Here is a 10000-nt window from a genome sequence, read left to right on the forward strand (position 1 = left end):
AAAAGCCATAGCAGTGAAGACTCAGTACTTTACTCACAAACTTTAATTTGGAGCAGACTTAAAAGTTTTTTTTACTTGACAAAGTGCTCATATCTTATTGATGTTATTAGCAACAAAACTACTAGTAAACAATGTTCCTACCAGTGACAAAATCTCATTAAATGCTCCATGATTCAAGCATCGCAGTAGAGTTTGAGCACATGTGCATATAGCATCCTAAAATGAATACATAGCAGCAGCACATTAGTCTGTGGATCAACACCTGCTAAAGCCAAACACGCTCTGACTACTCATGTGATAGACAGGCGCAAGTCAGAATAATTCTTCAAATCGCTGTTGAGAGGTAAAAGCTCAGTTTCAGTTTTATATGAAATAAAAATAACTGGTCGCTTTGTAGAGCTGTCATGGACCGCATTTTAATGTGCATCTTTACCTGCTCCTCCAGGCTCAACACACTGTGAGCACGAACATTCCCAGACTAAAATGAAAACAAGAAAAGAAAATGTTAAGGCTGTGAGGAGTGTCTGCAGACAGTACTGATACAGACCTGACCACACACCCAAAAGTGACCAGTGAGCTCAAAAATGAACTAATGGTATGTAATTACGCTTCAAAATACAGTCAAACCTCTCCACAATGGCCACCTTGGGGACAGAAAAAAGTGGTCATTGTGTAGAGGTGACCGTTATGGGGAGGATGGGGTGTAATATGACAATTTGGGGGGGGGGGGGGAGTACAATATGATTTATGAGCCAAGTTCCGCGATACACTCACTTTCCGTAAATAAAGCAAATCCTGAGAAGATATGAACAACCATATGAATTTTCTGAATTTCCATGGCACATATTAAGGCATATTTTCCTACCATAAGACCATAAAAAAATAAAAAACACGGCAAAATCCATCCTTCTCTCCACCGACGACGGATCATTCACGAAAACAACCACGCGAGGAATAAGCGCTTTCAACTTCCGGCGTTTCCGACAGTCAAACAGATCTTGTGGCATTGTTCTAACAGCCAATCAGCGTTACGGCCACAATCTGGCCGTAACGAGCACAAACTTGTAATAGTTTGTATCAGGCCCAATTTCAGCGGTAGCCGTTAGAGAGAATGTATGAGAACTGGATTGGGCTTGATCTCAGGTTATTGCTGCGATTAATAAAGATCAATTCTGAAAAAACTGGTCATTGCCAAGAGGCTATTTTAGCATTTGGGGACTCACTTTAGCGGCCATTGCCATTGTAAAGAGGTTTACATAAGAGTTAATGAATGAACTGTCCACCGGGACAAAAAAGGGGGACGTTGTGGAGAGGTGGCTATTAGTGGAGGTTTGACTGTAGCATTATCAGTTTTACCTACAAGTGAAATGAAGAACAGCACTCAAACTGCCCTTCTATTTCAAAGTTGTCTTTGGATATGCCTGGTATATGGGTATGTTAAGCATACAGTACCAATATGCCAATTATTGAGATTCACACACCAAGCAATCAATGGAATAACCAGTCAATTCACCGAGTGGCAACTACTTTGATTACTTGTTTTGTCTTCTAATTAGTTGACTAAATGCCATAGAACCACAGTGGAACCCTGCCTTATGGCCACGTCCTTATTACAACCCCTTTTTTTGGCTGCCTGGCAAAAACTGCCATACATTTTCTTGTAAAAAAACCCTTGTTAAAACGGCCAACCTATTAATACCGCCAATTTTAAGGGGTTCCACTGAACGTGGGTCACGTGTCTCGTTCACTCTATTCCCCATTGGTCTCTTTCATGCTAATATTAGTATTCGTCTTGTTTCTATTTATTTGTTATTATTGGACAATAAAATTTGTTAGATGCCTTTTAGAGACTCGGGTAACATAGCAGTTTGTGAGATAAACTATTCTTTTACCTCACATGGGTCAATGATACCCAATGAACCAGGCAAAAACAGTCCAGATGAGAGAAGCTGTAGGGCACGCCTGTCATAAAACAAACAACGTTTTTTAGAATACTGGTAGTTAATATAATTTGCTACCACAAACAAGCAGCAAAGAGTATAGCTCCCCGTATTGTCATGATCAAGGCAGAAGTACATCTATACTTATCACTCTAATTAATAACTAGTATTATTAGTGAAATTCTTACCTGAAGGCAACATTGACAGGAAGAGGTTGCCGTGATGAATTAACCATGGCTGCACGGTGGGCCTATCAAATAGAATTATTCACAAACAGTTTATCACTTTTACTGTAGCTAATCTAAAACGGAATTATCTTCTATGAATAATTAGCTATCTAACATACTTGACTAAGAAGAAGGAATGTATAGAGCTGATTGCTACATGTACAGTGTATGATTATATACATAAATTATATATTTGTGAGGGATTATAAGACAATAACAATTTTTTACATATATTAATAGTTTTCAACTTGGTACACTGTGCACACTGATTAAAAATGTTTTGAATGTCAATGAGAAAAAGGCATTGGTGTGACTGACTTGGTCAGCTCAAAGTTTAACACACCAGAAAATACAAATGAATATTATGCTGTGCTTAGTTTCCAGACCCAGAGATGCTGATCAGCTTGCCAGGAGCAAAGGTCCAAGAAATCTACATGCAGTGCACTCAAAAAGAAAAACATTATTACAACCAAAAAATAATAATATGAACAAAATACTTGCCAGTAGGTCTATCAACCACGGTGTCAGACCTTGAAATCCTGTAAAACGTTTTCTAAGATCCTTGAAAAGTCTCACTAGCAAACGGGTACTGAAAAATTAGGCAACAACATATTCAAAAGTAGTATGAAACTATTTAACCAAATCCATCAAGTCCATCAGTATAATTTACTACCACCCTACCTTGTATGAAAAGCATTTTCCTCGAACCAGCGAGCATGTCTTATTGTGGCTAATGCTCCTTCAAGGAGCTTCACATCAACTGTAAAATATACAATGTTGTAACCTGCATTAGATACATTTAACCTTTGTTCCACTAAAACTCTATTACATTATTAAGGATGTCATAGGAAAATCACTAACTTTACTGAACTCTGTCCTAAGCTGTTGCTAACCAGTCAAACAGCAAATTCATTGCTACTACAATGACTTTTAGCTTGTAAAGGATTTGACAATAACAATAATCATAGCAAAGAATTAGAAGCAATTGTGTTGAGTTTCCTTACCATGTTTAGCTGGATCAGCCTCTTGGAGATTCTTGGGAAGTGTTGTAAGCAACACACGAACAAGTGCACCATCAGGACTGCTTATATTAAAGCCTAACAAATGACCAACAAAACATGAAGAAGATTGCCGTCTTCAGCTATTGACTTTTGTTAATGTGAGGACAATTATTCTAGACAATGCAAAAATTTGATACAATTTAAAAAAAGGAAAAGAAGGAATGTATGTTACCTCCCTCATTTGACTGCATGGGAAAATCTGAAAAAGGAGGATTTCACATTAACCTCATTGTAACAAGTACTACCAGAAACTCATAGGGGGTTGAAACATGTTATTCTCATATGTTTACTTTGTCTGAAGCTGGTAAATATTCATTTTCACACAAACATATGTACAATATTTCAAATGTGAAGAAAAGATAACTGACCAATCAAACTTTGTAAACAACATGGCATAATTTTTTTCCACCTTGCCACATTCGCTAAAAAAAACGAGCTAAAGCAACAGCGACGACGTCACTTAAAAATTGAATTTGCGCTGCTTCAAATTTATAGCGCTTATTCCATCCTGTTGTCAAATAATAGCAAATTTTTCTGGATTTGAATTCTAAAGACTCTACCTAAGTTCAGGCAAAGAAAACCAAAGTCGCTGTCTTGCGTTTTCACGTTCCACAAAACGTGAAACTACCCTTATTGTTGTAGTCTTGCAGGGAAAAAAATGAATTGTACAAAAAAGCGTGATGCAGCCAGGGTTTTCAAGTATGGTACTTAGAAAAATGAATATGCAAAAGAACTTAACGTGAGATACACATTTCAACCCTTTATGCGTTTCTGGTACTACAAAAAATATAAGCAGATCTAATTTTTCCTTACTAAAGATAATCATTTAATTTTTCTTTGTTTATGGTGATGGTAAAATATGATAACAAGTTTGAAGAAAAACAAAAATAAGATTTGAAAAAAGAATAAAGTTGATCTACATTTTAAAAGGCAATATGTAAACCATCATAAGTTTTCATAGCATTAACATTTTACAGCTTTTTACAATAGCAATCTACAAAAATTCAAACATGCTAAACTTTTTCAGCACCTGTTACAGAGGAGAATCTGGCATAAAAGTTAATGGCATTTGTCACCTTCCAACCACCAGCTCATTAGAACAATTAAGGAGGAGCGAGGTATGGGAGGTAAGGCTCTTGAAATGGAGGCCGCTGGATCAGTCTACACAACTTTTCTGTTTCCCGTTGTTATGCAGAAAAAGTTTTTAGGATATACATAATCTTTTTATAGAAGCCCAAATAATTTTTTTGTCTAAGGTTATGGTAAAGAATCAGAGAAGAATAAAAATAAATCAAGCCAGTTAGAATAGAGCCCATATTTTTTGTACTCAAAAAGAAAATTTAAAGCCACCTGCTAAACCCTCCTGCTCCTTTAAAGTTTTCTGCACTCTTGTGGCCAGTTCAAGAATAAGGCTTTCTGTAAAATACAAAATAAGGCACATAACAATAAAACTACATCAACAATCATACAATGAAGTTGATGGATGTAAGAATAGATATTACGTACTATACTTGGTTACAGCTGTGTTATGCGTGTACCTTATCATGATTTTTAAAATTTTTAACAAATTGCAAATTGTTTTTACTAAAAGCCACTATGATCAAGCCACTATGGATGGTTAGTGATAGAGTTCTCCAGCAACTCCGGTGACCAGCAAGCAAAATCACTAGCTGGTCCTCAAGGAAATGCCTGCTACTCACAAAAAATTATTTACTGGGATACAGTCAGCTGTAACTCCGTCATATCATTTGGCAAAACACAGGTGCCAACTTGCCTAAATTTCCATACTGATGACCAAACTCTGAAGATTAGCCATCATTTCATTTTATTTCAAGATCTTTCCCTAGTCACTCAAAATGTGCTGAAAATAAGTAGGTTTCAGTGCCTTACAATAATATTGAAGGCAAAAGCTCCCAGACTCCCCCCCCCCCCCGGGGGGGAGGAGGCTACTCGATATATCCTTGGGTGGGGAGGTGTGGCCCCAGCCCCTCATACCCTGGCCCTGTTTAAGACAAAAATTGCTGATTTTCCTTCCCTGTTTAAGACAGAATTCCGATTTTTGACACCCTGCTTAAGACATTTAACCCGAAACCATACCCTGTGTAAGACCATAATAAATATCAAAACTCTTTCTTATTTAATACATTGGCAATCACAAAACTATTTACAGCTTGGTCAACAGAGTCACAAAGAGCTCTGTACGCTAAGTACGTAGTATATACGATCGAGATGTCGAGGCACAAAGCTATGGAGATAAAAAGAGCTTTGAGGGAACTGAGTTTCCACATGGAGCTACATTAGCTGCCTTATGTCACAATGTAGAAATGACAGCTTGCAGTTGGCTGGTCACGTACAGGAAATGACACACATTATATACACATTCACTTCGTTTTTGTTTGATTTCTATTTCATTTTAGTATACACGAGTTGTTACAAGGACTCAGTCTAGACCCGTGAGTCTAGTGAAAAACGCTCATAACAGTTTATTGAGGCTGGTAATTTTTTGGTATTAAAGTTATTCTTGCTAATTAAAGTTTACCACCCACCTTTTTTGGGAGTAACAGGAAACCCTTTATTTTGTTAACTGATAAACAATCGATTACCAGGCTATTGTTATAATAGATTAAAAGTTGCGGTTTCAAGTTGTGTGGCTTTCTTGTTGTGTAATTAATGGAAATTTAATATGCCTGGTATCAATGCCAAAGTCAACAAAAGTCAATATTAAAAAGATCTTGTAAAAATTTTGCTGTAGTTTAGTTCGTAGAACATACACGCAGGTTGTTTATCGTCCAAGAAAAGATACAATTTTTAAGACAAAAATTGATAAAATTGATACCCTTATTAAGACAAAAAATTATAAAATCGATACCCTGTTTGAGACAAAAATCCTGAAAAACATACTCTGGCTGGCCGCACGTCCCCATTAATCCCTTATAAGGGAGTACCCCCCCCCCTCCCCGGGGACTCCCCCACCTAAAAGGGTTGATCTCATACCTATTTGAAAGATTATTTTTGATTAGCTGGGAAAACAATAGGGATTGTCACATAAAAATGCCCCTATCCCTGAAAACAATGGAAGTACAGTGAAATAAGAGGTTTAGAACAGTGCAGGTCTACTGCTAAAAAGGAGGCAGTTCCTTATACCTTCACCCAAGTGAATGGTCCTCCACACTGAGATATTATCCTTTGTACCTTTTTAAACTTTTTTCCCTTTTACTTAAATTTTCTGGAGAACCCTGCATTGGTTAGTGATCCTCACATTCTGTTGTCAGAAATCATTTTCTTTCAATTGGCTATTGCTTCTGTATCTATAGATGCTATCACATAGAAGAGACCTACATGTATGGAATGGAAAGGGTTTTGAAAAGAATGCAGTACTGACAGTGATTTAATGTACTGTGTCAGTAGACGATCATGTGGCTGGAGGGCACTGTACTTAAGACCTCAAGATTCAAGCATTCACACTTCTATGAGCAATGTCTACAGTCACACATACCTGTTGGAAGTTTCTTGATAATAACAGCCAAGTCAGCTACAGGGTGGCCAAGTAGCATTGTTCCCTTTTTGTACGAGCCTACTGCACGAACCTCCTCCAAACCCTGTAAAGAAGGTAGGTGAACAGACTTACAACCTGTTTGAACAAATCTAAAACATTGGTCAAACATCATCCACAATCATGGAATCTGTCTCATCACACCCAATAGTTTAACTTAGTATTCACCACATCAGTGGATAGCAAATTTCACACATTCTGATTGGCCCCCATAACTCATTAGTATCTGATTAGTATGTATGAGCTAACTTATTGTTCTTGGGTTATTGTTGTCGCAACAGCCGCAACAAAAGGCTTAACCACATCCACAATACTCAGTGAAGACTGAAACAGGGTTTCGATTCTACACAGTAATCGACTGCTTGATTTCACAATACAAAGTAGAACCAAAGATGAACAAACTCAAAATTACTTGAAGACTAAGTTTTCAGTAATCTTCTATCTTCTCTCACATCACAAAAAATGTTCTACTCTATAAAATAATAAAATCTACTCAGTGTTTAATTCTCACGAGAAATTCCTGAACTATGCAAATTCAAGATACAGTAACAGTTGACAAATCGTCAGGAAATTTGCATTGATTCGCATGGCTCGAATGATACTTTGAGTTAAAACGTTAATAGAATTGTTTGAACGGGATTTTGCATCAATGAAATAACAGAAGTCGTTAGTTCACTAGCTGAACTTAAAAACAATCCATGACTTTATATCTGTCAAATCCACAATAAAAGGAAGTTTGCATAAATATTAAATGTTTGATCGACGGTGTGTAAACAAAGTCTCAAGGCTCTTCTCATTGCCTTTGTTCTTATGGCTTGTCTTTCGAATTCAACTTGCCAACATATTTTTTTTTGATTGCCTGTTTGTGAATGTCCATCGGCATTATTGCAGTTGAATTTCTGGTCATCAGTGTCCACAGTCAGAGTGTTGTTTCGCTGAAAACATTGCTGTACCAACAAATAATAAGAAAGAGACAAAATTTGGCTTGTCGGTGTTTACTGGTCTGTAGGAAAAAACTTTCTTACTAAGTGGCAACAAAAACATAAAAAACATCCCTGAAACTCTGTCAATAAAGCGTAATAAACCCTTAATAAGTGACGTCGTTTGTTTACAAAATCTTCCTTTTTGATTTCTGTCCAACTGATTTGGTAAATACTAATTAAAACAACTATCCCCCTCAGGGTCGGTTCATAGCACTAGATACACTCGTATATACCTTCGGGTGATAGTTGTATATTATTCCAACCCTAATACAGTATCTTCCTCAATGGATCAAAAATGCTTAACGCTCAGTACATCCAATGTTGATGCATCCACTTTTACTCACTGGCATTTCAGAGAGATATGAAGGTGTTAGGAATTAGGTACACTGTGCAGGTCAATAATGACAGACTTTCATACAAATAAATTTACAAGAAAGTCTCTCATACCTGTTAGCTACCAAGCAAAACTGCTTAACTTGTTTAAACAGACAATCATATTGAACCTAAATGTAGTACAAAAACTAATAATATTATAATCTGCTGGCAGCAGGAGAAAATGACAGTATCAGTACTGTTTTCCTTGCAATACTAAAAAGTATCACCTTTTACTTCCAAACACATGACTCAATAAAACTGGATTAAAATTCTGGCTTGAAACGTAGAGTTTTCTGTTTTGTGCCTAATACATGTATAACCTGGGTCTCACCCTTTTTTAAACCAATGTGACAACTACAAAGAACATCAGATAGTAGTGGAAGGAGAATTCAGCATTCTACTAAAAATTCTTGGTAAATCAACTTTGAACCAATGATGAATGAATGAAGCTGTATTTAATCTCAGGTTGATGGGTTGGTTAGATATCTGTCAAAAATATGCTAATAAGCCGAGGAAAAAAAAATAATAGAGAAAGAAAGGAAATCCAAAAACTTATATACAATACATGGCAGGCAGTTGTAAATGTTGATTCATATTATTGAATTATGCCAATGAATCATTCTATTGTTAGAATCTGCTTACCAGTTCAGCAGCATCTGGGGTTACAATCAGAGTATCTAGTATTGTTGTAATTTTAGTGACAAGATTTTGAACAAAGCCCTGCAAGAAAACACAGTTAAACTCAAGGTGACTCGACCCAGTTTTTTTTGGGGGGGTACCATCCTACGTTGAAGCTCTCTGGTATCCCCACCTTTACTTTTATCGTAAGTCTAACACATAGAATGGATAACATATAGATCAATCTACAATATAACATAAAATTTTTGGCGATCGGAGTAAATGTCACGTGGTTATAATGCCACGCCCCTTTGAGGTCTGAGTCGAAAATCTGCTGTTGCCGGCATTTTTTCGTGAAAATCTCTCGGCTACACATAGTGCGCATTAGTGCCTTGCGCTGAACAGAGTTTTACCAAAATCGCAAAGACCCAATTCGAGAAATTCAGCGGTTTCCAAATTTAGGTCATAATTTATGTGAAAATGATAAGCAAACTTTACACGGATTATATCTAATAAACTATGAGATTCATCTCTTTATTTTGGGCATCGTTTTAACAGATGGGTCCTTGCAAGTCAGCAAAACGTTTTAGGGCCTTGTAAATGCGCGCGATTTCGAGCAAAGCAAACATATAGAAATTATAGTTTTCGCTATTTGTTGACGTTTGTCAGCATTTGAGAGTCCTTCTCACGAAAAAAGCATTTTCTTAAAAATTCGTAGTTTTTTTTCCTTCAAATTTTTTCAGGGCCACAATTGATTAACTAACTACCCGGACTCTGAATTTCATGGTCATTGAAAAACTGTGACATTATCTTCTATAAGCCCAAACTTGAGTAAACATTGAAGATTTTTAGCGTTTTGGCTGAGTTTGTGCTTTGGGAGTTGTCTATTGTTTCTAGTCTGTCATTATACAGCATTCTTGTTCAGCACGCGTGCAATGACCACGCTTGGCTGACTTCCGAATGCTCACCGAGATATTCCCGTCACGACTTGGTTTAATTAATGGCTTGCATTAAACCTATGAAAAAATGATATTTTTTTAATAGTAAGTAGATTTAGTGTGTAGCACTTCTTGATTTTTTTGCAAAGGCACAAGAAGCACGAGAATTGATTAAAAATTGTGACTTAAACCTCTATGTATCAAGCGATGGCCTGTCTCACTGTTCCAAAATTATTATATCTCGGTGAGCATTCGGAAGTCAGCCAAGCGCGGTCTTTGCACGCGTGCTGAACAAGAATGAAACT

General features: G+C 36.8%; 1 protein-coding gene across 2 annotated transcripts in view; it reads right to left on the bottom strand.

Annotated features, from left to right (window-relative positions):
• Positions 1-10000, bottom strand: part of LOC140932932 (interleukin enhancer-binding factor 2 homolog) — a 28949-nt gene that overhangs the window by 6344 nt on the left and 12605 nt on the right. For both annotated transcript variants that reach the window (XM_073382435.1, XM_073382437.1), the window contains exons 5-15: positions 8782-8859; positions 6725-6827; positions 4579-4644; positions 3401-3427; positions 3172-3264; positions 2849-2927; positions 2669-2756; positions 2129-2190; positions 1893-1962; positions 434-478; positions 142-216 (exon numbers count right to left, since the gene is read on the bottom strand). In XM_073382435.1, the coding sequence (XP_073238536.1) occupies positions 142-216; positions 434-478; positions 1893-1962; positions 2129-2190; positions 2669-2756; positions 2849-2927; positions 3172-3264; positions 3401-3427; positions 4579-4644; positions 6725-6827; positions 8782-8859 (786 nt within the window). The remainder of the gene's footprint in view (positions 1-141; positions 217-433; positions 479-1892; positions 1963-2128; positions 2191-2668; positions 2757-2848; positions 2928-3171; positions 3265-3400; positions 3428-4578; positions 4645-6724; positions 6828-8781; positions 8860-10000) is intronic.

This window comes from Porites lutea, chromosome 4, assembly GCF_958299795.1.
Source record: "Porites lutea chromosome 4, jaPorLute2.1, whole genome shotgun sequence".
NCBI lineage: Eukaryota > Metazoa > Cnidaria > Anthozoa > Scleractinia > Poritidae > Porites > Porites lutea.